The sequence below is a fragment of the Aspergillus alliaceus genome (assembly GCF_009176365.1).
Source record: "Aspergillus alliaceus strain CBS 536.65 unplaced genomic scaffold BDW43scaffold_9, whole genome shotgun sequence".
Classification (NCBI taxonomy): Eukaryota; Fungi; Ascomycota; class Eurotiomycetes; order Eurotiales; family Aspergillaceae; genus Aspergillus; species Aspergillus alliaceus.
Window position 1 is genome coordinate 258469 of NW_022474692.1, and position 26216 is coordinate 284684.

General features: G+C 49.5%; 11 protein-coding genes across 11 annotated transcripts; 5 read left to right on the forward strand and 6 right to left on the reverse strand.

Moving 5' to 3' along the window:
* The first annotated feature begins 142 nt into the window (after nt 1-142).
* On the forward strand, nt 143-1893 carry BDW43DRAFT_267805 (uncharacterized protein). The gene has a single exon (XM_032041041.1). The coding sequence runs from the start codon at nt 534-536 to the stop codon at nt 1857-1859; it is 1326 nt and encodes a 441-aa protein (XP_031903038.1). The 5' UTR covers nt 143-533; the 3' UTR covers nt 1860-1893.
* Nucleotides 1894-2026: 133 nt separating this feature from the next.
* Nucleotides 2027-3698, reverse strand: BDW43DRAFT_323968 (NAD-dependent succinate-semialdehyde dehydrogenase; the record flags this gene model as incomplete). The annotated part of the gene is made up of 5 exons (XM_032049853.1): nt 2027-2129; nt 2188-2730; nt 2766-3456; nt 3521-3583; nt 3674-3698. The coding sequence occupies 5 exons, from the start codon at nt 3696-3698 to the stop codon at nt 2027-2029; spliced, it is 1425 nt and encodes a 474-aa protein (XP_031903039.1).
* A 1201-nt stretch (nt 3699-4899) lies between these two features.
* On the reverse strand, nt 4900-5674 carry BDW43DRAFT_323970 (putative haloalkanoic acid dehalogenase; the record flags this gene model as incomplete). Its single annotated transcript, XM_032049854.1, has 1 exon — nt 4900-5674. Exon 1 carries the CDS (start codon nt 5611-5613, stop codon nt 4900-4902), a length of 714 nt encoding a protein of 237 aa, XP_031903040.1. The 5' UTR covers nt 5614-5674.
* A 354-nt stretch (nt 5675-6028) lies between these two features.
* On the forward strand, nt 6029-7748 carry BDW43DRAFT_298311 (4-aminobutyrate aminotransferase; the record flags this gene model as incomplete). Its single annotated transcript, XM_032044534.1, has 7 exons — nt 6029-6177; nt 6231-6590; nt 6652-6676; nt 6758-7116; nt 7177-7258; nt 7310-7545; nt 7730-7748. The coding sequence occupies 7 exons, from the start codon at nt 6029-6031 to the stop codon at nt 7746-7748; spliced, it is 1230 nt and encodes a 409-aa protein (XP_031903041.1).
* Nucleotides 7749-9699: 1951 nt separating this feature from the next.
* On the forward strand, nt 9700-11471 carry BDW43DRAFT_308471 (tubulin beta chain; the record flags this gene model as incomplete). Its single annotated transcript, XM_032046513.1, has 8 exons — nt 9700-9711; nt 9815-9838; nt 9900-9925; nt 9992-10033; nt 10089-10143; nt 10197-10652; nt 10701-11035; nt 11084-11471. The coding sequence occupies 8 exons, from the start codon at nt 9700-9702 to the stop codon at nt 11469-11471; spliced, it is 1338 nt and encodes a 445-aa protein (XP_031903042.1).
* A 336-nt stretch (nt 11472-11807) lies between these two features.
* On the reverse strand, nt 11808-13462 carry BDW43DRAFT_250145 (Zn(II)2Cys6 transcription factor domain-containing protein). Its single transcript, XM_032039796.1, has one exon. It carries the CDS (start codon nt 13238-13240, stop codon nt 12143-12145), a length of 1098 nt encoding a protein of 365 aa, XP_031903043.1. The 5' UTR covers nt 13241-13462; the 3' UTR covers nt 11808-12142.
* A 576-nt stretch (nt 13463-14038) lies between these two features.
* BDW43DRAFT_323973 (DNA repair protein RAD50) lies at nt 14039-16087 on the forward strand (the record flags this gene model as incomplete). The annotated part of the gene is made up of 2 exons (XM_032049855.1): nt 14039-14253; nt 14323-16087. 2 exons carry the CDS (start codon nt 14039-14041, stop codon nt 15749-15751), a joined length of 1644 nt encoding a protein of 547 aa, XP_031903044.1. The 3' UTR covers nt 15752-16087.
* A 308-nt stretch (nt 16088-16395) lies between these two features.
* BDW43DRAFT_267819 (uncharacterized protein) lies at nt 16396-18554 on the reverse strand. Its single transcript, XM_032041042.1, has 4 exons — nt 18148-18554; nt 18036-18083; nt 17885-17914; nt 16396-17818 (listed from the first exon to the last, which is right to left on the reverse strand). Exons 1-4 carry the CDS (start codon nt 18262-18264, stop codon nt 16790-16792), a joined length of 1224 nt encoding a protein of 407 aa, XP_031903045.1. The 5' UTR covers nt 18265-18554; the 3' UTR covers nt 16396-16789.
* A 1474-nt stretch (nt 18555-20028) lies between these two features.
* Nucleotides 20029-20771, reverse strand: BDW43DRAFT_298314 (DUF846 domain-containing protein; the record flags this gene model as incomplete). Its single annotated transcript, XM_032044535.1, has 3 exons — nt 20029-20177; nt 20232-20518; nt 20623-20771. 3 exons carry the CDS (start codon nt 20769-20771, stop codon nt 20029-20031), a joined length of 585 nt encoding a protein of 194 aa, XP_031903046.1.
* Nucleotides 20772-21303: 532 nt separating this feature from the next.
* On the forward strand, nt 21304-22464 carry BDW43DRAFT_308476 (HpcH/HpaI aldolase/citrate lyase family protein; the record flags this gene model as incomplete). Its single annotated transcript, XM_032046514.1, has 3 exons — nt 21304-21343; nt 21461-21681; nt 21748-22464. The coding sequence occupies 3 exons, from the start codon at nt 21304-21306 to the stop codon at nt 22462-22464; spliced, it is 978 nt and encodes a 325-aa protein (XP_031903047.1).
* Nucleotides 22465-22702: 238 nt separating this feature from the next.
* On the reverse strand, nt 22703-25369 carry BDW43DRAFT_250441 (CCCH zinc finger and SMR domain protein). The gene is made up of 3 exons (XM_032039797.1): nt 24322-25369; nt 23520-24245; nt 22703-23465 (listed from the first exon to the last, which is right to left on the reverse strand). The coding sequence occupies exons 1-3, from the start codon at nt 25254-25256 to the stop codon at nt 22898-22900; spliced, it is 2229 nt and encodes a 742-aa protein (XP_031903048.1). The 5' UTR covers nt 25257-25369; the 3' UTR covers nt 22703-22897.
* Nucleotides 25370-26216: the final 847 nt, after the last annotated feature.

Consider the following 26216-nt stretch of genomic DNA (forward strand, 5'->3'; position numbering starts at 1 on the left):
ACAAATATGAAGTCACTCGTCGAACCCTTCCAGGATCGGTGTTTGAAACTGAATTCCCCGCGGAGAGCTTATCATGAAAACAGGCTCCATAATTGGAAGACTAGATAAGGAAGTAACTGTTACCTTCGAGTCATCTGTTCACGGGCCTTCGAGGATGCAAGAGGAGCGAATGGAGAACAAGAGGCAATTCGGGTGCACGTACCCGAGCGGTGGTAGCTTCGTCACATACTCTTTGTTGCAACCTCGGATCTCGATCCGAGTCACTCTTCCTCGACAATGACATGTACTATGTCATTATCCCCGCGGCAAAGGAGGCACAATATTGGTTCTCTGCGAGATAGGAAAGGTTCTTTGTGCTACCACTGGCGGGATAAGCCTATGAACCACGGTCGATATGGCTGTTATAAAAGGCGCGAGAGGATGCGGTACATCTGGTTCTGAGTTGTGTGCGATTTGGTTCTCTTCGTGTGTCTGAACCTCCTGAGAACAATATCTCTCATATCTCAGTTGCTATCGCAATCTTGTTCGTCAACATGTCGGTTTCTGCCAACTTTCTCAAACCCTGGCTCCCTAAGAAGGAATCTCCTTCCATCTTACTATCCAACGCCCAATTGATTGACCCAGTCGAGGGCAAGGTCCATTCAAACGTCTCCGTGCACGTCAGCGAAGGCGTGATAAAAGGCGTGTCACTCGACAACGCACTCCTCAACGTCCCCAAAAGCACAACCACTATCGACCTCGAAGGCCGCTACATCTGCCCGGGCCTAATCGACTCCCACGTCCACATCTCCGCCGTACCCGGCGAGATGGACTTCCGCCTAGTCACATCAACCCCTGAATCAATTGGACTCCTCCGCATGGTCGGCGTCGTCCGCGACATGCTCTGGCGTGGCTTCACCAGCGCCCGAGACTGCGGCGGCGCCCCAAGTTCCCTGAAAGAGGCATGCGAGGAGTGGCTCGTCCCGGGCCCCCGCCTCTTCATCAGCGGCCACGCATTAAGTCAAACAGGCGGCCACGGCGACTTCCGTGCAAAGCATGACCACCACCTGTGCACCTCCGGCTTTGTCTCCGGCATCGGCCGCGTCTGCGACGGCGTCCCGGCTTGTCTGGCCGTCGCGCGTGACGAACTGCGCAGCGGGGCGGACTTCATCAAGATCATGGGCAGCGGCGGCGTCATCAGTCCGACGGATTATCTCGAGCATCACCAGTTCTCGCCGGAGGAGATCCGGGCGATTGTGCGATGCGCGACGAATAATAAGACCTATGTGACTTGTCACGCGTATAGTCCGGAGTCGATCCAGATTGCCATTGAGAATGGTGTCCAGGGCATCGAACATGGGAATCTCATTGACCCACCGACGGCTAAGCTCATGGCTGAGAAGGGCGTCTATATGACTCCGACGCTGGTTACTTATCATGCTATGGGTGATGCCGCCGTCTCCGGGTTCTTGCCTCCTGATTCTGCGGAGAAGAATGTCCGTGTTCTGGAGATGGGGCTTGGCGCCCTTAAGCTTGCTAAGGAGCATGGCGTGACGTTGTGCTATGGGTCGGACTTGCTGGGGCCGTTGGGTCAGTACCAGAGCCGGGAGTTTGGGATTAGGGCTCAGGTGCTTACGCCTTTGGATATCTTGAGGAGTGCGACAATTAACCCGGCCCGCATGATGAAGCAGCCCAAGTTGGGGCAGGTTAAGGAGGGGTTCTTTGCGGATTTGTTGGTGCTTGATCATAACCCGCTGGAGGACATTACGGTGCTGGAGCGATGGGAGACGGAGATACGGTTGGTCATTAAGGATGGTAGGGTGTGTCGTAGTTCCATTGATGGACTAACTGGGCTGTTGGATGAGTATAAGAAATTATAGGTTGCTGGGAGAGATTTCTGCTGCGAAGTATGCAACTGTTATGTTCTCGACTGTGAAACATCATCTACTTGAGTCAATGAACTGCTATGTGCCAATTTTCAAGGCTGTTCGATTTCACTTTCAGTCTAAGCACTGGGTAGTAAGATTCTTGTTTCGAGGAGGACTGACTATGCGAGACCCCCAATCGTAATAGTTTTGATGTGAGTAAACTCGTCTATGCCATACTTACTACCCTCTCTTCCAAACCCGCTCTCCTTGACTCCACCGAACCTATTTAACCTGATTAGCAAGAGTTCATCTGAGTTGAAGTGTATAGATGATCACTGACGGAGCTGCCACATTGCTAATGATGCCCGTATTAGCACCCACCATCCCAACCTCCAGCGCCTCAGCCACCCGGAAGAGTCTGCTCGTACTCCCCGTATAGATATACGCCGCCAAACCAACCTCACACCGATTTGCCTCGCGGATAACCTCCTCCTCCGAGTCAAAGGGGAAAAGAGCCGCAACAGGACCAAACGTCTCCTCCGATGCCAGCCTCATATCGCCCGTCATATCCACCAAGACCGTAGGCTGCACAAAATTCGGACCCAACTCTTCCATCCTCCTACCACCAAACAAAACCCTCGCCCCCTTCGCCTTCGCATCTTCAACATGCGCCATAACCTTCTCAACCGCCCGCCCATGAACCAACGGCTCAATTGTCACCCCTTCCCCAAACCCATCCCCCACCCTCAACCCCTTAATCCTCTCCACCAACCTCTCCGCAAACTCCCCATAAACCCCGCGCTGCACATAAACCCGATTCGCACAAACACAAGTCTGCCCACCCCCCCCTAAACTTCGACGCAACAAGCCCCTCAACCGCCTCCTCCAACCCCCCCCACGTCCCCAAACACAATAAACGGCGCAATGCCCCCCAGCTCCCACGACCCCCGCTTCATACCCCCCGCCGCCAATCCCATAAGCACCTTTCCCACCCCCGTCGACCCCGTAAACGACACCTTCCGCACATCGTCATGGCTAGCAAGAACCCGCCCGACACCCACCGTATTCACCCCCGCCGTAACAACATTCACCACACCGTCCGGAATCCCAGCCCTAGATGCTAACTCCACCATTGCATTCGCCGTAAACGGCGTCTCAGCCGCACTCTTCACCACAACGCTACACCCCGCCGCGAGCGCGGGCCCAATCTTCCGGGCTACCATCGCCGCGGGGAAGTTCCAGGGTGTGATGAGGCCGCAGACGCCGACTGGTTCGCGGACCGTGAGGACCATTGTTCCTGGTACGGAGACGGGGATGGTGTCGCCGTAAGTCCGGGGTGCTTCTTCGGCGAACCAGGCGAGGAAGGACGCAGCGTAGGTTATTTCGGCGAGGGCTTCCGCGTAGGGTTTGCCGTTCTCGAGGGTGAGGAGTGTTGCTAGGTCGGTTTTGTGGGTGAGGAGGAGGGAGTGCCAGGTGCGGAGGTGGTGGGCGCGTGTGTGGACGGGGGTGTGTCGGTAGGTTTGGAAGGCTTTTTGGGCGGCGGTTATGGCGTTAGTGGTGTCTGTGGGGGTGAGGTCGGAGGTGCCGATTTGGGTTGTTGTTGATGGGTCTGGGGGGTTTGGTTAGTTAAGGTTGGAGTTGGAGAGGAGTGGTGTTTGGTTTCGTAGGGTTACTGTAGGCGGGGAAGGTTTGGTTGGAGGATGAGGTTGTCCATTGGCCATTTATGTAGCTTTTTCCTATGAAGAGAGTTGGGTCGTTTAACAGGTGTTGGATTGGGATGGGTTAGTTGGGCTTTGAGAAGGGAGGTTTGTTAGCTATAGCTTCACTTACTTCGGGAATGGTATGAGCCATGGTGGTGGTCTTGTTGGACTCAGTCCGGAAGGGGGCTTGTGAGTGGGATGATTGTAGTTGGTTAGTATGCTGCTTTTTTCCCATATCTGGTGATGGTCGAGGCTATAGGGCTTATATTCTAGATTACCTGGTTGTTGATCACTCGGCCCGGGGAAGGTATTCGGTCCGTGTTGACTTTTGAATTGAAGGTCCTGTGTCCGAATGTATCATCGGAAATGGATCTCTATACCCGGATGCTTGACTTCGGGATAGAGTATTGATCGTTCCGGTAGAGAGATATACAGTCGGTATGTAGACATCTATCTCTGCCTCCGCTTATGGTGTTTGGCTTCCTAGATTTTATATTACATATCTGTCTCTCTCTCTCTCTTTTTTTTTTATCTCTTCAAAATAGCTATGTGATATAGGTCTTCGTCATGAACACGGATGTAAAAGTACGGCTCGGGCCTGGGTGCATGTACCCGAGAAAAAGATAGATGCAGATGGATAGAGGTGAGAGAATGTAGGTCAAACGAACAACCGCTTGATCTAGAGTCAAATGTACTCTTATTGGTCCATTCTTTGTAATTTATCCTGACTTACAACGGTTCGAGAAGAGGTTATGTTTTGTACTGGGCATATATGACTTGCAAGGGTTGGGTACAGACAAAAGGACCACGGAATCCCAAAACGATTATGTTGGATACAAGTAGATCTCTACGACCTAGAGTCTGCCTGGTATCGGAGTCCTCTGGTAGGTGATAGATACCCAAGTTCAACCAACTGTAGAGGCTATAATGACGGCAGCGGCTACTGTGGCCATTTATTTGGTGGTCCATGCCAAACCATGCAGTACGGATGATCTGGAGCCAGCGATAATTGCAGTATAACTAATAGATCTCTAGAGAGCACTTTTCATAGTCTAGCGATACCACACGGCAGCGATGCAGAGGCGAACATGAGAAGGCTAGTATGATATTTCCTGATGGCTAAGCAGCTCTCAAAACCTAACAAGAGCCTAAATAATTTAAGGATAGAGATGCCCAAAAGAGGATTTTCAGCTGATAGCGTCGTCAGATCGGAATATATCATACACAGTTATATCTAATATTCAGCTACAAAGTTAATTAGAGCCAACTGATAGAAACTCGCTTCTGTTTTGTGCACTAATTTAAGAAGCTCACCTTTGCACAAATAAAAAAACATCATCAAACGAACCAATCTACAACTCCCTCTCAACAACATCGGCCATATCCCCGAGTGTATCAAATCTCCAGTCGTAAACCGTATCCTTCAAATTCCCCATAAAAGCCCCAGGCCTCTCAATCCAAACAGACTGCAGTCCCATCTTTTTCGCAGGATGATGATCATGGAACTGACTCTGCGCAGTCTGAAGCACCTGCCCCGCCTCAACTCCAAACTGCTCCTTCACAGCCTTCAACATATACTCGAAGTTAGCCAGATTTGGCTTATAAGCTCCCACATCCTGAGCCGTAATCACTAAATCAAACGGAAATCCCTGCAGACTCCCCTCGTTGGTCTTCTGGAACGACTCCCGGTCTACATTTGAAAGAACGACTAGCTTGTAGTGCGTTGCCAGACGCTTTAGTGCCTCCACAGTATCCGGGAATGCGGGCCAGTGACCGACTGATTCGCCGAATTGGTAGCTCTCTTCCTCTCTGGGTCGGTTCAGGCCAAGGCGGGAGGCGAGTTGGGGATGGATTGTAGCGAGGAGTTGCGAGTATGGCATGCCCGGGGTCTGGGACTGTTGGGCTTTTTCAAGCTCGTGATAGATCTTAAGGAAGGTGCCTCGGCTTATTTGAGCGTTGTTTGCGGTTAGGATTGGTTGAATTGCGTTCCAGACGCCCGTTTCCCAATCGATTAGGGTTCCGTAGACGTCGAAGGAGAGGAGGCGGTAGTTGGTGAGTTGCGACATGGTGGATGCTTCTTTTAGATTTCTCAGATCTTAGGGAGGGGTAGTTAGAGGTCAATGTAAGAGTTGTATGATAGCTTCTTGTTATTCTTTTGGTGGTCGGAGCTTATATGTATAATTTATGATGGGGTTGGTTGTTGTAGTCTCTACTCGGGAGCAGTTACCCGGCCGGAATCCCTCACACGGCTAATTTCTTCAACTTAACTCTCGGTTCGGATGTCGACTCCTAAAAGAACCATTTCGTATTTATTTTCGTAGCCGGTTCTTCCCTTGTAAGCAGATCCCGGTCCGGGTGAAGAGAAGCACCCAGAAAGCCGTTAGGGCTAATCCCTTTAAAAGCCGGTGTATACACGACGGCTGGGGAGGAGTCCAAGCAAATCGCCAATTTACGCATATTTCTGGGACTTTAAATCTCAAGATGACTGTCATCCCTGAGCCCTCCATACCTTCTATGCAGACGGCCATTCCTGGTCCGTTGACTACTGCTACCAAGTCGGAACTAGATATTATCTTTGATGCCCGCACTACGCAAATGGTCATTGACTACGACAAGAGTTCTGGAAACTAGTAAGTTCCCTGCTCGAGAATCTGCCACCTAAATTGCGTCTTACACCCCTCAGCTTGGTCGACGTAGATGGTAACACGTACCTTGATGTGTACGCTCAGATCGCCTCAATCCCTGTGGGATATAACAACCCAACCCTGGTAAAAGCTGCACAGTCGCCCGCCATGGTTTCAGCACTGGTCAATCGCCCAGCAATCGGCAACTTCCCCTCCCAGCGGTGGCTCAATCTCTTGCGCGATGGCCTCATGCGCGTAGCCCCGCGTGGATGCACCCAGGTTGTCACCGCGCAATCAGGATCCGAGGCCAACGAGTTGGCCTTTAAGGCTGCCTTCATGGCCTATCGCCGCAATCAAAGAGGTGATGCATCTTGGTCCAACCATGAACAGGAGACCTCCATGAAGAACCAAGCTCCTGGGTCCCCCTGACCTGGCTATCCTCAGTTTCAAGAACTCTTTCCACGGTCGCGGATTCGGTAGTCTGTCGGCTACTCGCTCCAAGCCAGTACACAAAATCGACATTCCGTCTTTCAAGTGGCCTCAGGCCACATTTCCTCAGCTGAAATACCCGCTGGAAGAGCACTAGCAGGAGAACCGTCACGAAGAGAAGCACTGTCTGCAGGAAATCAAACACATTATTGAATCCTGGCACTGTCCTGTAGCCGGTATCATCGTTGAACCGATTCAAAGTGAAGGTGGAGACAACCATGCCTCACCGGAGTTCTTCCAGTACTTGCAGGCTATCACAAAGGCTTATGGAATCTGTTTGATTGTCGATGAGGTCCAGACGGGCTTTGGTGATACGGGCAAATTCTGGGGCCATGAACATTGGAATTTGCCAGCCCCAGCCGATATTGTGACTTTCTCCAAGAAGGCACAGACCGCGGGCTACTTTTTCAGTGATAGCTCGCTTTGCCCGGACAAAGCTTACCGCCAGTTTAACACGTAAGAAAGGGTTTCGCTTAGTATAGTTTGGTCAAAGGAACTGACTGAGGCATTTCTCAGGTGGATAGGTGATGCTGCACGCGTTATCATGTCCAATGCAGTAATCGATGAGATACTGGGTGAAAATCTGGTAGAGAAAACGGTAAATCCCCTATCTTCTAGAATTGATTTGAAAACAAACTAATCATTTCAGGCTCATGTTGGCGAAGTCCTTCATAAGAGACTTGCTATTCTAGCTACCCAATACCCTCAGTTCATCCAGAATCTCCGCGGCAAGGGACGAGGAACTTATCTTGCCTTCGATACGCCTAATTCCAGTACCTTGCTGAAGGAAATGCGCAATCTTGGGATCAATATTGGAAGCTGTGGTGTATCGACTATCCGACTGCGTCCGATGCTTATCTTCAGGAGGAGCATATTTCTCCATTGGTGGAAGCCTTTGAAAAGGCTTTCGCGAAGTTGGGATGATGATGATTTGTTGAAAAGGGGCAGTATAAAACACGACATTTGTGGAGCTCTTAGCTTTAGATAGCCGGAGCTTCAAGCTCACTCATACTATATGTCTTTGCCTGCTGATCTTCCCTTGAATTATCTTGTCCTGGTAACTCCTTAGGCTAAAGGTAATGCAATGAGTTGATCCCATCGATCCATGTCTACTTCACGGGGCACAGGTTGGGAGATTTGATCTATTTCTATCATATCTGTTTACCCGGTCATCACTGAGTCATTATTGATCGGGGCAGTGATAGATATGTTCTCATTAGGGTAGTCCTGAGGAATTGTCATATTTGCAAAACATGAAAAGAAAAAGATAAGTCAGACGAAAACGGATATGGCCGTGTAAACAACAAGATGAAGGGTAAAACGTTGATTTACCCCAATTCGGACCCAGGTAGGGCTGTGTCCAGGTGACTTTGATAAGATTTAGATGTGGGAACCATTTTCGTCTTTTAACTCCATGCAATCAACAACATATTTACTTATCAACTTATTATTGCCCTGGTAGCTAGACAGGACAGCTTGATGACACTCACTCGTCGTATTAACCTCGCCCCCTTATTTTATTGCCTTTATCCACTGAGATGGAGCTATTACCTCAGCACTCAGGTCATGGTAGTTCAGAATTTTCACTTTTTGACCCTGAGCCCAACTGTCATAAAAAATTTCTCGATCCTTAATCACCAGGTTTCTGCATTGGATAATTATGCAAGAGCGCGATAGTCAATGGGATTAGCAGAGGATACGAAGTGCTATGTACCCCGAAGTGTGGAAATGAGTGATAGAATGGGGTAATTTGGTAGTCATGTCAGGTCCGGTGAGCTCAAGTGGCAGTAAGCGTTATGTCCTTAATTCGGATTATTCCGTATGTGATTCAATTGTGCATAGAATTATCTATGATACCCGAGACTTGGAGCGAATGATTTATCATTTGGGCATTGACCTAGTTGGTTGAGGATACTGACAAAGCAGTATCATATGTAGGGTTCGTCGTTTATCTTATTTCCGATGACCCCCCAGCCCATATCCCCAAGCGTATCAGATCCAGAGGTACAGTTAACGAATCTACCAGACATAGATATCTAACAATGACGGTCCTACGCATACACCCTAGGCCTTGAAGAGGCTTTCCCCTGGATCCCACCTACTCTTGGCTTTAACCCCTATCTAGTAGCAATGGTCTGCTTTGTTCAGATCTAGGATAGGTCAATTACCAGAAGCTTCTTCCAGGAGCACTACTAATAGTTTGATGGTGACACTTCTACAGAATAGCCCCCTGGAAAATCGCTTGTAAAGTCATACAAGTTATAAAAAGTAACCTCTATGGATTCGATAAATTTAAGGAACGGTTTACTGGCGATGCCGGCTGTACGGAGTGGTCTTAAAGCCATGATGGGGTTAGTGTAGAAGCTATCATCAATTTAGGGCTAGAGAACTTACGGTATTGTTTTACCCGCGGATGCCTTGTCAAAAATTTATGGAACCACCAAGTCCGAATGCGAATCCTACTGATCGTTTCAACAACTCAAGTCAAGATGGAGCGGTGAAGGACATTATGTACAGTTCTTGTTTTCGTATAATTGAACGAAATACTCACGTACTGGATAGGGATTATTGTACCCGGAAAGGATTGTATCACTACTGGTATCCAATTTATTACCCCTTTCCCTTATAAGGAACCATGAAAGGGAAAGTTGGGGCTAGTATACATTGAGCAGTAGTCTAGATGAATCCATAGGCCCAGGGCAATTCGCTCACCCAAAGAGGTGTCACTAATGCACTGCTTACTGTACTGTACAAGAAAAACAACAACACAGCTCGAACTTGTCGCCTGACAGACAACCGCGTTTTTTTTTTTTTTTTTCGTTTTTTTTTTTTATTTTTATTTTTTATTTTCCTTATTTTTCTCCTCCCTCGCTCCCAATAAATCCTCCCGCTTCCTCTTCGTTGCCCAACATCACCGCTAACCTCCCTCCCTCTCTCTCTTGTGTCTCAATTATATCTCTCCCTTTTCAATTTACCTTCCCTTTCCTCTTTGGAAGTTTTTCTTTGTACTCCACCACACGTTCGTCCTTCTAATCCACCATGCGTGAGATCGTAAGTTTGTTTGGGACGGCCACGGAGCTCTTCCTTCCCCACTCTCTCCCCACGCTCGCTCCGTCTCCGATGTTGACAACATGACAATGCTAACTCTCCAAAGGTGCACCTTCAAACTGGCCAGTGTGTAAGTAAATCACTTGCGATACTTACAGCAATTTTAACTAAGCTATGATGCTCCTTTGCAGGGTAACCAAGTTGGTACCGCCTTCTGGTAAGTCCTTCCCATTGCTCACCAAGCAAGATTCCCACAATGGGACAATATATTGATGGTATCTAGGCAAATCATCTCCGGCGAACATGGTCTCGATGCGTCGGGAGTGTGAGTGCCATATTATGAGGCTTGGCATGACAGATACCTCCTAACCGATTCCTAGATACCAAGGCACTGATGACCAAGAGTTGGAGCGGATGAATGTTTATTTCAATGAGGTTAATAGTCTCCTTTCAAACAAGTAGACTGATTTCGCTCACCAATGTACTAGGTCGACAACAAGAAATATGTCCCCCGTGCGGTCCTCGTAGACTTGGAACCCGGCACCATGGACGCCGTCCGTGCTGGCCCCTTTGGTCAACTTTTCCGCCCTGATAATTTCGTCTTCGGCCAGTCAAGCGCAGGAAATAACTGGGCGAAGGGACACTATACGGAAGGTGCTGAGTTGGTTGATTCCGTGGTTGATGTGGTTCGTCGTGAAGCCGAAAGCTGTGACTGTCTGCAAGGATTCCAGATCACTCACTCCCTGGGAGGTGGTACTGGGTCTGGTATGGGAACTCTTTTGATCTCTAAGATTCGCGAGGAATTCCCTGATCGCATGATGGCCACATTCTCCGTGGCGCCTTCCCCCAAGGTCTCGGATACTGTGGTTGAGCCCTACAATGCGACATTGTCCGTTCACCAATTGGTGGAGCATTCTGACGAGACTTTCTGCATTGATAATGAGGTGTGAACACACGACTTTCGCTAGTCACAACTGTTCTGACAAGTATAGGCTCTCTACGATATCTGCCACCGCACGTTGAAGTTGTCTTCTCCTTCCTATGGCGACCTTAACCATCTTGTCTCGGCCGTCATGTCTGGAATTACCGTCAGTCTTCGGTTCCCTGGTCAGCTCAATTCCGACTTGCGGAAACTCGCCGTGAACATGGTGCCCTTCCCTCGACTTCATTTCTTCATGGTGGGCTTTGCACCACTAACCAGCCGGGGATCCTCCTCGTTCCGCGCAGTTTCTGTTCCTGAATTGACACAACAGATGTTTGACACGAGAAATATGATGGCTGCTGCTAATTTCCACAATGGCCGCTTTTTGACTTGCTCCGCAATCTTGTATGTCTCCTTAATCCTTTATAATCACAAAGGCTAACTAGGATTCAGCCGCGGAAAAGTCTCCACGAAGGAGGTTGAAGATCAAATGCGTGGCATTCAGACTAAGAACAGCGGCTACTTCGTCGAATGGATCCCGAACAATATCCAAACCACCGTTTGCTCCGTACCACCCAAGGGCCTGAAGATGTCTTCGACTTTCATTGGTAATTCGACGTCTATCCAGGAGTTGTTCCAGCGTATCGGGAACCAGTTCACTAGCATGTTCCGTCGCAAGGCGTTCTTGCATTGGTATACCGGTGAGGGTATGGACGAGATGGAGTTCACCGAAGCCGAAAGTAATATGAATGATCTGGTGTCGGAGTACCAGCAGTACCAAGAAGCCTCCATCTCCGACGGTGAGGGATTGGAATATGGCGAGGAGGAGCCCGAGGAGTAGTGGGTGGCTCACCATGGCCTACCACTATATTGTGGCAATCTGAGGGGAATCGCAAGACCATTTCTTTTGTCTTCTCATTACATACTTTTGGTAATAATAGTGGAAAATTACTGCCATTCTAGGTAATTCACGTTCTATAGGGTCTTGCATGGTTTCGAGAGAATAGTACAAGAGCTTTTCATGCCGAAATACCTTTGGTTACTTGCATGTCACTACTTTGACCGGGTAGCCCAAGCTGTAGTTTACTGAGTGTCCCCTCTCTATAGGATGAAGCCTTGGTCGAGGTCTATGCAATCAACTTGAAATTGACTCCATACTCCATCCATTCCATTCCTTTGCCTTCGTTTCTCCTTCTGTCACTGCGATATCCGATACGGCAAGACCCATGTTATACCATAATATTTATCACCAAGCTTACAGATACTGACACGAGTATACAGGGCGAGTCCACCCATCCAACGACCCTCCAAATCGGCCATGACCCTTTCTATCTCGTTAGCAGCCTCCCCCCTAAACCAATATCTCCTCCAAATCCTGACAAAAATCTATACAGGTACAGATCGAACAAAACTAACCAACGCCAAGAATTTCCCGGACAGACAAAGCCCCAACAGTCTAAGTAATCTATCTATCGCATCGCATAGCAAGGGAACGAACAACCCCCACCCCCATCACCCCCGAAACTCACAACACGACTCCCGCAACTCCTCCGCCCTCAGCAACATCCGGCCTTCATGCCCCCGAACAGCCACCATCATAGCCCCGATCACACCACCAGGGCCCGCATTACCATTACTAGTAGTCGCCTCTATCACAAACGGATCCGCAACCTGCCTCACCAGCTCCCTAAGCCGATCCAGCAACTGCATCGCGGACCGGAAGACCAGCGCCAGCTGCGCGGCGGGATCATCGACGGCGAACCCGCCGATTTGCAGCGGGGGGAGAGGGATCCGCGCTTGGCTATTCACGGCTGGGCGGCCGTATTTGCGGATCGTGTGGGTGAAGGTTATGTTGTAGGCTTCGAGGAGGCGGATGTAGGTTGATAGGGTGTGCATTAGGGAGACTTGGTCGAGGGCTGGTGGGTGGTCGTGGAGGAGTCGGATTAGGCGTTGGGTGAGGGATAGGGTGTGGTCGATTGCGCAGGCGGTGGTGGAGCCTAGGGTTGGTGTTGGTGGGGTGTGCGTGACTGGGTCTTCGTGGATGTGGTGGATGAGGTCTGAGTCGAGGTTTAGGAGATCGCGTGTGAATTGGACTAGGGATTGGGTATGGGTTGGACTGGGGTTTGGGTCGGGCGGGTGGTGGAATCTCGTGGGGAAGGGGTCATGGTTTTCTCCCAACGGAGATAGTGTGGGACACCTTGGTTCGTGGGGAGGTGTCCATGTTGAGAGCGTATCGGAGAGAGGGAAGTCGGTCAGTGGGAAAGTGGATGTATCTGGATATCCATATGGTAGGGGTGGTGGTTGTATATCAAGTATGTTTCGGTGTAGGTCGTCGACTAGGCTTGGGTCTATGTTGGCGACGGTAGAGTTGGGCATAGGTACATTGGGGGTGGGCAGGCGTGGAGCTAGTTTGAGTTGCCCCGTTCTTGCAGAGGGTGTTGTCTTATTGTGAAGGCTGGTGGGTCGACGCCCCCGATTCGATGGGCTGAAGACACATGTTGCCCCGGCCTTGACACAGCGACTGCAATCCCCTCCGTTGGGTGCGCGGTGACATCGCAGCTTCAGGTCGTGGCAGCGGTCGCAGGCCTGTCGTGAAGGTTGCTTGTCCATTCTTATTAGGCCGGAAGGAGGGGTTTAAATAGAGGGGCTCTGAGAGGAGGTTGTGGCTGAGGGCAAATGTCACGACACCTGTCAAACCCTTCCTGTGCTAGTAAGCCTCAAGAGATCCTTTGCACTAGGCACAAGGAGTATGAGAGAAGCCTCTAGTTGCAAGGAACTAATCCAAGTATAGGTACATAATACCTCTTGATTACATGAGCTCGCAAGGTTTGGTCTATCTTTTATTCGTTTTTTTAAATCAATATTATCTAGCAATTAGCATATTGATTATTATCCACAAGCTGTGTTTAATCAGGCTTACATATGGTCTTCCTGGTAAACTAGTAATTCTATCTAGTACTAGCTAATTGACACGTACAAAACTAGCCGATCATGGGGAGAGGTTAGATAAATGAGAGGGAGTATCATTATCATTATATACTATATAGGTACCTTTTATCCACGTTATTCCAGCCCTGAATCGGTGATCTTCCAGCCAACCAGGGGTTTTAACGATAGAGAATCGGTGATCTTCAGCCAACCGTTGGAAAGTGTAGAAACACACTAACCCAAACCGGGCTAGCCCTTGGGATGTCACGATATACTTGAAGCCCTGATCAATTCAAGATCGCCGAACGAGCTTCGGTAATGTTGACAAACAGACCGCTGATTCTTAGAAATCAATTACTATTCTTCTTTTTGCTTACCATGGCTTCACTGGTTCTACTTAGGTACTTAAGCAAGCATGAGAAAGATGCTACCAAGGGGGCATCTTGAGAGACCGCATGAAATACTATGACACTATCAAAGATGCCAAGCGACGCTTCAGATTCTTCAATCCCGACTTCAGCTAAGTTAAAGAGCAAAGGATGGCGATTCTGGGCTATCTACCTCTCTCTAAGTGTGTCCATTCTTCTGGCAGCCGTTGAGTCCACCGTGACATCCATCGCGCTGCCCTTCATTTCCGACCAACTACAGGCGGGCGAAGACTTTGTATGGTTTGTTAATTCCTTCTTCCTCACTAGGTATGTCCGCTAGAGCTTTCACGTCGAGGAAGGTCCTTTCTGACTTTAAAATTCTCCACCTTCCCATAGTGCCTGCTTCCAGCCCCTGTTTGGACAGTGTGCGAACCTTTTTGGCCGGCGATGGTTGATGATTGGTGCCGTGGCCATCTTTGTGCTGGGCAGTGGCATCAGCGGCGGTGCCACAAATTCCAACATGATGATTGCTGGCCGCGCCATCCAAGGCATCGGCGGCGGCGGAATCAACGTAATGATAGATATGATTGTCAGCGACCTAGTCCCGCTGCGCGAGAGAGGAAACTTCATGGGCCTGATATTCGCCATCTTCTCCATCGGCACCTCCCTCGGGCCTTTCATCGGCGGAGCAATCGTACAATACAGCTCCTGGAGATGGGTATTTTACATCAACTTACCCATCGGCGGCGCAGCGCTAGTCTGCCTCTTCCTATTTCTACACGTGAACTACCAGCGCGAGCCCTGGCAAAACAAAATCAAACGTGTCGACTACACAGGAAACGCCCTGCTAATGACATCCATCGTGGTCATCCTCCTAGCCCTCACCTGGGGCGGCACAACCTACCCCTGGTCAAACTGGCGCATCATCATATGTCTCGTTCTCGGCTTCATCGGCATGATCACCTTCCACGTCTACGAAGCAAGCCCCTACTGCCGCGAGCCCATGATGCCCCCGCACCTCTTCACCAACCGCACCACCGCCACAGCAATGGTCCTAGCCTTTCTCCACATGATGCTCACCTTCTGGGTCGTCTACTTCATGCCCGTATACTTCCAATCCGTCAAACTGTCCAGCTCGGCTCGCGCAGGCGTGCAGTTTCTCCCCAGCGTCATCCTAGCCGTTCCAACAGCCGTCCTCGCAGGCATGGCGCTGACAAAATGGGGCCGCTACAGACCCATCCACGCCGTCGGCATGGCGCTCGTCACGCTGGGCCTAGGCCTATTCACCCTCCTCGGCGCTGCATCCAGCGCGGCCGAGTGGATCGTTTTCCAAATCCTCACGGCCATCGGCCTCGGGTGTCTATTGACCACGACCCTGGCAGCGGTGCAGGCCGATCTGGCCGAGAAAGATGTCGGCCTGGCCACGGCAACCTGGGCGTTTATGCGCAGCTACGGTGCCATCTGGGGGATATCTATTCCGGCTGCCGTGTTCAACACACAGTTCGGGAAATTGTCGGCGCGCATTGAGGACCCGGCCGTGGCGGCTCAGCTGGCGCGGGGGCAGGCTTATTCGCATGTTTCGGCGGCTTTTATTAAGGCGTTGGAGCCCCGGGTAAGGGGGGAGGTTGTTGGTGTGTACTCTGATGCTTTGCTGCTGGTGTGGCAGGTGTCGATTGCTTTTGCGGGGATGGGGTTTCTTCTTGTGTGGTTTCAGAAGGAGATCAAGTTGCGGACTGACCTGGAGACGGAATATGGGCTGGCGGATCCTAAGCAGAAGAAGGAGAGGAAGCGGGGGGAGAGTAATGGGGAAGTGGTAGCGGTATAGCTTGTTTCTTTTGAGGTTTTTGCTGGCCTTGTAGAGTGTGTAAGTGGATGTTTTGGTCCCATACAGCACTCATTGCTAATGTTAAGGACTACTGAAAATAAGAAGTGATAGGACCGACAAACAAGATTAATACAGGCTAGCTAGAGCTGGTATATGTATATGGTAGGTTTGTACTGAAGACAGAAGACTAGACTCAAGCCTGAGTTGTTTGTTCGCAAAAGCACGCTTCACGTCCTGTAATTATGAAAGATATGGAAATAGTATGTCTTAGTATGTCTCCTTTAGGTTTTTTTTTCCCCATCTGAAGCAGCCACAGTCATATTTTTACAATGGTCTCTAGTGAGTATGTAACTATAGGCAACTTGTGAGGGATGGAGGCTTATATATAGGACGGAATACCTGTAAGAAAGCTGTTTCTAGAAAGGGTTAACACATCTTGACAAGCCCTAGTGCTCCATTTTTGTGCATATTGTTCAGTGAAATAATATGTGACCATTCCTTTCTATCCTAGTAATACTGGTATAGGTTAAGAATGAATATTGTTAGGCTAGATATTGTATCAAATTTCTGCCTAAATACCGTAAATTAAATAGTCTGACACAAAAGCTTACAAGTAGTTGTTAGCAGAGGTAGTATAATATATAGTGAGGGCTAAATATTGTACAGTAGTTTGCCAAGAGAATCCTTATATCTGGAATATTCACAAATGAGTAACCTTGATGTTAAATAAAGCAAAATTACATATTCCTGCAGTTTGGGCAGGAGAGATGGGATCTCTATAGTACATAAAAACCTTCATGGTATATTCCTTATAAGAGCGAGCCATAGTATCGTCATACGCAAAACTAAATAGGACAATAAAATAGGAGATTTGTAAAGTAACGCCTGTAATGCTCAATCTGTCGCCCATATATAGACTAATCAACAACACCATCACCCTTCATTTGGACTCCTTGGTTCAAAATCGGTTGACGAAGGCTGGTAGCCTACAATTCAACCAGACACCGCAGTGGCAGACGCCGACGAGTTAGGATTGTGCTATTTTCCTTCTAAGCCGGAGATAAAATGCTTTTTCACGAATTCATAACATTCCTTGTCCTTTTCCAGAGCCGTAATCTGCTCCCGCAGCCTCGGGCAATCTTCGCACTTTGAAGGTTGGCCTGATTTGGATTGTTGACTTAAGTTGCTGCGTGCTTCGGAGAGCTCTGCCTCAAGGATTTCTATATGATTTTTCTGGGTAGCATTTTGGGACCTGAGTTCCTTGAGTTCTTCCGTATGTTTTTCGTTAATCAGCCGCTCTGACTGGTAGGAATCAGCTTCCAACAACAGCTCGCGCAGGGTCTCCTTTAAGATCTTGGTTCTTGGCATCTTGGGGTTCTTTGGTACCGGCTCATGCTTGTGGTCACTGATTGGCTCCACAAGGCTAGGTATGGTCCCATGTACTGTGTCTGAAGCTGGGCTTCGTATCTGCATACTACCCTGGCTCGGCTCAGAACCCTTAGACGGGAGAGCGCCATGATTGACTCTGGGTTGAAGAGTACTTTGCGCCGATGTAGCCGCTGGGACAGGCTTGCTAGCGATAACAGGGCCCAGGGCCTTCTCAGTGCCTCTGGATTTTCCAGATGGACCCGCTCGGCCAGGAGGCTCAGGAGGTTGAGCAGTTGTCTTGTTGGACGCACCCGCTCCTAAGCTCGTACCGTTCTTAGGCCATTGAGGCACAGGTACTCTCCCATTTTTCTGGGGCTGGTTGGTGGCCGCTGAATCTGCTGAACTTCTGGTCGGACCTTTCACAAGATCCGACTTTATGTTGGTTAGCGAACCTGCGATCAAACTGAATGAGGAGTGGTCATGTACCACAGTAACGCGACCATCAAATTGGTAATCCATTACCTCTGTTTCTAAGTCGGTCTCATCACTATCTCCATCGGGTATGTAGGCCGAATCCTTCTCGGCTGTCTTGGTTTGTTTACTGGCTCGCTCGTTGACAGACGGACCGTCGGCATTTGGACGCTTGTTTGACCTGCTGGTCTTGGATGGTAAAGTTGTCCCGTTGCTGACATTACTGTTCTGACGTGACAGGGCAATAAGTACACGCTCCTTTCATGTCGGCACCAAGGAATAGTCTGCACGCACCATCGTGGCATACCGTCTCATTCTCATATCCTTGTACATGCATACCTGGTCAGCCATGCATCTTGAACTCGAACCAACAAAAGCATAGCAACAAAGAGAGGCTAAAGAAAGAAGAAGAGGAGGAGGAAGAGGAAGAAGAAAAGAAACTCACAGAATAAGCCTTCGTCAAGGCCATATAACTCCGTTCAGGAAAGTACAACTTTTCACCCAAGTAATGCGATCAGCAAGTAACTCAGAGGAGACAACAATGATGACGAACTCACCCTCTGGAACTGATCCCAGTTAAGATGTTCGTTAAGTGTACGTAGTCGCCACAGCCGGCGTCGTTCGTCTTCCGTCCAGCGACCACCGCGACTCAAACGTCTTCTCTTGGTCTTCATCTGGAAAGAAGAAAATATCAAACAGAATCCAAGACTGAGGTTAGCCTGAGATGGAGATGGGTTATATACTGCTAGGGTATCTGTGCCACCCAGGAAGGGACTTTCCCTTTTTTGGAGACCTCACGTTATGTTCACGCTATGTTATGCATTCCTATATCTCTCTCTCTCTTTCCTTAATTCCATTCCCCTGTGTTTACTTTTTTCTTTTCTTTTCTTCTTTTTTCTTTTTCATACCTTTTTTTTTAGCAAAGAATCTTCTGGTCAACACACCCTCCTTGCTAAAATCCTGATATTACTCTCTCCAGTGTACAAGGGTATATGCCAGACCCCTGCAAAGACAAAGCCCCCTGAGCAAGAAATGTCTGTGCGATACAGTAAATCAACGAATACACAAGGATTTCGACAACGGTTGCCTACAGCCTTGCCTTGCGAATACCGTCCCAGCCTATCTACCCATGTCACCAGGGTTCACTGCAGCAAAAGCACGGAAAATAAGATTTGACTAGGAGGCAGAAGTGGGCAGGGCCACGGCGAATAGCAGGACGTCGTTCTATTCGCGCCAGGGGAAACTGATACCTGGAGACCGACCAGGCGAAGAACTAGACTAGATAGGTTGCTCTAGAAAATACCCACACCTGAGGGTGTGTTAGTTGGTCTATTTTGGGCTTTGTGCAGATAGGCTTCCGGGGAGGAATTTTTTTTTCGCTTTGTGGGTTGGTGTTGAGGTTGGGTATGGGGGAGGAAGTACAAGGGTGTTGAGATGGGCGGTTAGGGCTTGCGGCGAGAGCATGCAATTAGCCTTTGAGGGTTTTGCTCATGGTTTGCGGGGCTTTTACTTTTGCTATTTGTGCTATTTGAGTAATCTACGATAAACGTATGGACAATGGAACTGTTGACCTTGCTTACAGTGCAATGCATGCATGAAGGTATGTACACTGCAGTCTGTTTGTTTATTTTCTCCCTTATCAGAGTAGTAGTTTTCTGGAGCCTTAGTGTGTTGTTACAACAGTCGATTTAAACCCTGTCGGTGGGCTGTGCCGGGCTTTGTTGAGCACCCAGGCTAATGTCCTGCGGCACTGCCTCTCCTTAAGATTCCATTCCCTGTCCGAAAACATGGCTGTGGCTTCTTAGTAAATGGAGTGAGTGGGTGCATTGCCTTCAACAATATTGGCTGTGGGTTGCAAAGTACTGTTCTGTTGGGACATTGATTTTCCAACACATTAGAGGCATTTTAATATTGCAAATAGAGGGGGCTTAGTTCTGAGAACCGTGCCCACCCTCAGGAGGGAGAAGTTGCTAATAGCAAGGAAAAGTCCAATAGGAAGAGCCCATTCAAGCTAAGCAATCTGCTGCGTAGAACACCCCCTTTTGCAAGTCTCACAAGACATGTCGGGTCGAGGTTGACATAGCTTGTTCACGAGATTTCGTGAATAGTATGTAGTACTTGATGAGAGACGTGGACCAATGATCTGAGGCAGATCTTAAGGTTTGCAAACCCCAAACCCCAAACCCCCCCCGCGGAAAAAAAGTGACTAAGAGGAGTATTTGGGGGGAGGGGGGGGGAGAAAAAGAGATAAAAAAGAAGAAAATGATGAGAACTAAAGAACATGTTGCATTCATATTTTATAATGTGAAGTCAACTAAATCTGAGGAGCATACATAGAGTGCACGTGATTGGTAAGATATACATCCAGATGTATAATGCAAAGAGGGGAAGAAAACAAGCACTGCACATACAGTGCCTAAATTTCAAGACTTGCTTGCTTACTTGAAGAGTCTGCCCAGCAGACCCCCTGCGATACTGTTCACAATCCCCCCCGACAGTGCCCTGTTCGCGAAGGTGGATGCTTGACTGAAGCGGTCGCACCGCGAGAAGGCAAGGGTGTTGGTGATGGTCAAGACGAGGGCAATGGCTATATCGGTCAGTGTCAAATACCCAGCGTGACACCAGGCTGGACGTTACTTACCAACCAGGCTCAACCAAATGACACTGCTCAGTTTGATGATGGCTAGAACCGCCAGTCCAACCCAAAGCGCAGGCGCCACATACAAGCTAAGCCAGAAGAATCGCTTATCTGTGGCCGTGATCGTACGAGTCGTCGGGTCCGAGGATTCAAACACCCAATGCGAGTCGCCGCTCGCCGTATTCACTTCGTTCCACCAGCGAAGTCCAACCAGGCGACGTCCGGCAATGTTTTTTAGATAATAGAAGTCTGCTGCGAGGAGGAGTAGGGTGAGGATGAAGACCAAGATACTGTTGAATCAGGTTAGACTGGGTCGGACATATGTTCAGAGGGGAGAAATCTCCGAGATCGCCCACGGAGGGTACGGAAAGAGAAACAATGTTATGATACATACAAATTCTTAATGAATAGAACGCCAAATAGGTACATCAGTAAGGCACCGATGCGGAAGCCCAGGAAACAAAGCAACGTAATCGGATGCGCACTCAGGCGCCAGTTGAGATCCCCTTGCTGGGGTTGGGGGTTAAGGGGCTGTTGCTCCATGGCGATGGAGGGGAGGCAGGTCGAGAAAGGAAGTTGGCGATAGCAGGAGGAGCAATAACGCTCGCTTTTGTAGTTTGCTTCCCAGAAAGAGCGGTCGATGAGGCGGAATGAATGCGATGATGCTGCGTGTCTCCATGTCCGGGCGGTGGATGCAGGCAGAATACGGGGCGGTGGAGCCCTGGATTGATATGCGGTTATTCATTTCCTTCTCAATGCAACGAGCTTACGACGATGATTCCTTGATAAGATGCCCTGCTATTCAATCACGGTTGCCTGGTGGAACCTCCCACGTGGCGTGTATTGTCAAATGAATTGAACGGGATACATCGTATCTATCCGAAATAAGCTTATGCAAGTCCCCATAATGTGAAATCTAAATTCCGGAGAAGCCTTTATGCCCTCATTGCCGAGGGACCATAAGGATTACTTCTCAGCTACCGCCAGCTGTCATTCTCCTCTTCACTCTCAACTCCGGGCCGAGAGAAAGGAGATCCATCCAAACAATTTCTGTACCGCTAACCACCCTGCGACGATGGCATCCAGGAATATGCTCCGTCGCGCACTTCTCTACAGTACGTCCAGCTCTTCCCCGCATTTCATATATCATCCTTACAAAGACCATGAAGAACATCAGCGCACTCCATCGTTTCCACACGGAGACAACAGTGACTAACTACCTACCAACCCAGTCCCGGGCTCATCGCAGCGCTTCATCGACAAATCACGCGCCCTAACCGCCGACTGCGTAGCCTATGACCTAGAAGACAGCGTAACTCCGCACAAGAAAGCGGAAGCCCGCTCCCTGGTGCGGAGAGCCCTCGACCAAGCCACACCCCCAGGCATCCGCGAACGAGCAGTCCGCATCAACTCCGTAGACAGCGGCCTAGCCCTCGCAGACCTAACAGAAGTGGTATTGAAACCCCCCCCCCCCCCCCAACATTATCCATATTGAGTACCAACTAACACCAATACCCAGCTCCAATCCCCAAACCTCAGCACAATCGTCATCCCGAAAGTCAACTCCGCGTCCGACCTCACATTCGTCACGGACGTCATCAACCACACGCTCTCCCAACGGCCCCAGTCCCAGTCCCAAGATGCATCTTCCCGACCGCCCATCTCCCTCCTGGCTCTGGTCGAGTCGGCGAAATCCCTAACGAACCTAACCCAGATCTGTGCCTCCACGCCCCTCCTCCAGGGTCTGATCTTCGCGGCGGAGGATTTTGCCCTCGACCTCAGCTTAACGCGGACTCCCTCACTGAGTGAGTTTCTCTTCGCTCGGTCGATGATTACCACTGCTGCTAGGGCGGCGAATCTACCTTCGACGATTGATCTGGTTTGTACGACGTACAAGTCGACTAAGGGTGATGGTTCGCCGCCGGCCGTCTTGGAAGAGGAGTGCCGTGGGGGGAGGCAGCTGGGCTTCAATGGGAAGCAGTGTATCCACCCGTCTCAGGTATCGACTGTACAGGCGATCTTTGGCCCGGATTCGGAGGAGGTTCAGTGGGCTGTGCGGGTGACTATTGCAGATGAGAAGGCGGCGGTGGCTGGTCGGGGTGCTTGGACGCTGGACGGGAAGATGATCGATGTTCCCGTTGCAGAAAAGGCGAGAGCCATTGTCAAGAAGGCTGCCGCGTGCGGCTTCAATGTAGAAGAGTTGCGGGAGAAATGGCGGGATCAAGAGCCGGAGTAAACATCATAACTGCTGTGCTTAGTTTTATGTACGGTAGGCTTTAGCTACTACTAATTCCTTTATCTGCTCTTGAAACAAATTACTAGAAGATACCGTGTGCTTCTTGAACTATATATTCACTCCTAGCTAGCCTCCCTGGGTGTTGGCGGCAGGAAAAAAGTGACAAGCAGGCAAGACGCTAGAAGAAACTAGATGCTATGCATAGAAAAAGAAGATAGAAGATTGATCTATTTCATTCCTGGATTTCTGCATGTATGCATGGACTTAGCTGGAACCGATGCTCCAATCTCGGAACTTGCTTCACATACCGAGAAAAGCAGAAAAGCGGTCCGTCGGTTGCAAGCGCTCCATGGATACCATAACGGACCGTAAAGGGAACTTGCAGCACAAGGGTTATTCCTTTCCACCATGTCACGGGTTGGAAAACCTGTGTTTAGGTATGTTTCGGTTCCAAGTCCTCACGCTTTAGTAGTTGAATTTTGCCCATTGCCAGGACGGGCTGGTTTCCGTCAGCGATTATTGTTGTATCGGCGCTATCTTCTAGACTTTTGGCTAGAGATTTATCGTAACTCGTGGGGTCGATTCCTAGGATCCCACCTACGTACCCGCCCCTTTCTCCAGGTACACTAAACTCACGGAATAGGTATTTCCACTCGTTCAGCCAAGCCTTGACTGCCTTCCCTATCTTGTCTTTCCCATTCTTAGAATGGTGGCCTGTACCCGTGATGGCGTACACAACACGTCGGTCTTCATGAGCATGCTTGAGGAGTATCTTCTCTAGGTACTCAATTGCCTCCTCGGGGTGTAGACCGTGCAAGTCCACATAGAGCTCTTCCAAGGAGTCGTCCAGACCGGCATGGAGTATATGCTTATTTCGCTCCTCGTATAATTGCCGCGCGGCTTCTCGATGGCACTTACGCATGGCCTCATTCTCCGCCTGACCCCGCAAAGACAAAGCTTTTGCTGCTCTAGCATCATTACGATTCCAAGCTTGGGCCGCACTTAAGAGAGACGGTCAGCTTACTCGGGGCGAAGGTACATCTTGAAATCCTTACCTTTGGAGAAACTTGTTCCTTACTGTGCCATGGCGAATGGCTTCCGTACGGTACTTGATATATTGCTGGTTGGCTCGCGAGCCCGTCTCAAGCCAAGGGATGTTTTGCGGCGGCGGGATAGACTGGGCAGCAGCACTGTTTTCACGGCCTTTGGCTCCTTCTTTGTTTCTAGATGTGGTTTTCCCCTTGCCAGCCGCGGGAGAAGGAGACATGCGTACGACATCTGCTAGTGACGTAGGCAGACTATCTTTATTTGAATTAGTTTCACGATTATGTGCGCCGCGTTTACCATGATGCTTCTTATTTTTGGCGCTGACAGCAGCAAGGGTAGGAAATGCGTCTGGATCATCCACAGATGGTGCGGTCGGATTTAGTTCACGATTCTGGTGCCTGCTACCGGGCCGGGAATGAGAGCGAGACCCGTGTGTTGAACTTCCATTTCGCTTGCCCGTGACAAGTTGCATCGCCTGTGGGACGCCCTTGCCTCCCATGAGACCGGATAAATGAGCTGGATATTTGCCAAGGTATTGGCTGGCCCATTGGTCGCCGACTCCTAGAGTGGATTGCAAAGGAGGGAATGCCTCCGAGGCACTATCTACGTGGAATTGCGGACCAGTCGAGCTTTGGTGACCACCATCTGTCATGCTGAGATTCGCGACGAGCGCGGAAGGGTCGTGCGAAAAAGGGCACCCGTCACCTGCAAGACAATTTCCCATGACCCAGTACCTATAAAAATGAGGATAAGGCCGTCAGTACTACTATCCATTGGAACACATCTTCATAAAACTTCCGTCAGACTCACTTGCAAAGATGATTGGTTAGGTCGTGGCTAAACCGGCAGTCGGCGCGAAGGCATTGGCCTGTAGATAGCCAATACTTGCAGACCACCGGGCTACGGATTTGCCCTGGAGAACTACTACCAGGTTTTGCTTGTTCCATTGCCATCGATTTTCCGACAACCACGCGACCGTCGTCGGTATGATGCACAATCGCATCCGCATCGTGACCTTGAGATAGCGACGCAATGGTAGCGCCTAAATCGTAACTATTTGCTTCCAACGCAGTCTCTATTTCTTCGTTCGTCCTCTTATCCCCGAGCACGGTGCGCAAGATATCATGAGGACTCATATCCGGAACAAACTCAGGGGCCGTAGCGCTGAGTCCAGCTGCGAGGCTGTATGTTCCCACAGAAGAGGTAGTACTATTTGCATCGTCTGCTACTAGCCAGTCCACATTGCTGTCGCTACCAAAGTCCCCGTAGAAATCAGACACTTGGCTCTGGTCGGAGAATTCGTATGCGTTTAGATTAGGGGAGTGAGGAATCGGTTGAGCAAGAGCGAGTCGGGGAGACGGGCGCGGGGAAGTAAATGGCGATACAGTCGAGGACAATGGCGGTCGCGAAAAGCCGCCTCGCGAGTTCGGAAGCCAAGAGGTGCTCCCCGGACTGGTTCCAAGATTCGAATGGGGTGACAACGGGGTTGACGAACGGGCCATCTGCCAGGGGGCGGGTGATGAGCGGCGAATGACTGTATGTCGAGGAGGCGGAGGGGAGGATCCTGGAAGAGTGCGATTTCGATGTCTCCAAAGGACATCTAGCACGGCATTCTCTAAGGATGCCCCCGACAAGGAGGTCTTCTCGCGCAGGAAGTCTTCAGCTTTCTCCGCCTGTTCCTCCTCGTCAAATTCTTGGCCCTGAAGGCCCTGGAGACAGTCCTCAAGAAGCTCTTCTGATATCATGATGGGTGGAGGTGGTCATGCAGCTGAGGGGTGTTGATAAGAGGGTGAGATATGTGGTGTAAAGGGGGCGGAGAGAAATGAGGGGTAAGACAGCAAGTTGATTATACGACAAGAATGAGATTGTGCAACAACACCGCCGGCTGGAAAGGAAGTTTTAGCATTCAAACATCATCGTTCCCTGCAAAAAAGAGGAAAACTAGTATATAATCATGGATGATACGAGACGTCAAATGAGAGAGATGTTAGCAGGGTGAAGACCACGGGTGATCGCATCGCTGTCTAGGGCACGATCGATCAGAAAAGAAGAAAGGAGAACATTCAAGAAACAGAGAAGCAATTCAACTGAGGAAAGGGCAGGAGAAAGAAGAAGAAGAAAAACATGCGATGAAAAGACTAGGGAGTGAAAGAGGGGGGAAGATGAGGGAGTAGGGTGTAAACTAAAGTAGGAAGTCGGGGACGGTTACGGGACAGGTTAGTTTTAGTACTACTTAGACCAAGCCAAGGTCAATGGGGGGAATTTATCGAGAGCTTGAACACAATCAGCCTATCGCCCTTAGTTATTTTATTTGTTCTCCAACCTGAAGCTGCGCCACCAATTCGTCTCCCTTGATCCTCCCACCCGATTAAGTGAAGCGCTACTACTCTGTAAATACGATTGAAACAGGCGTTATTATTATATCCTTATATTTATGGGGGGAAGAAAAAGAGAGTATGTGAAAGTTTGAGAACTTGATATTGAGCATATATTATTCATGAACATACTAGCTCCCGCCCCTTTTTCTTCTATTGAATTGTTCCTATTGTGTCTAGCTGATCGCTCAATACATACAGTTTTATATCTATGCTAAATTAGATGTAGCCTTTTAACCTTTTTAGTCATCCTTTCCGTCCCAAAGAAAACCATTGAGTATGAATGTGGGGGGAAAAGAACACCAGTTGACATGCTGTGATCTAGACTTG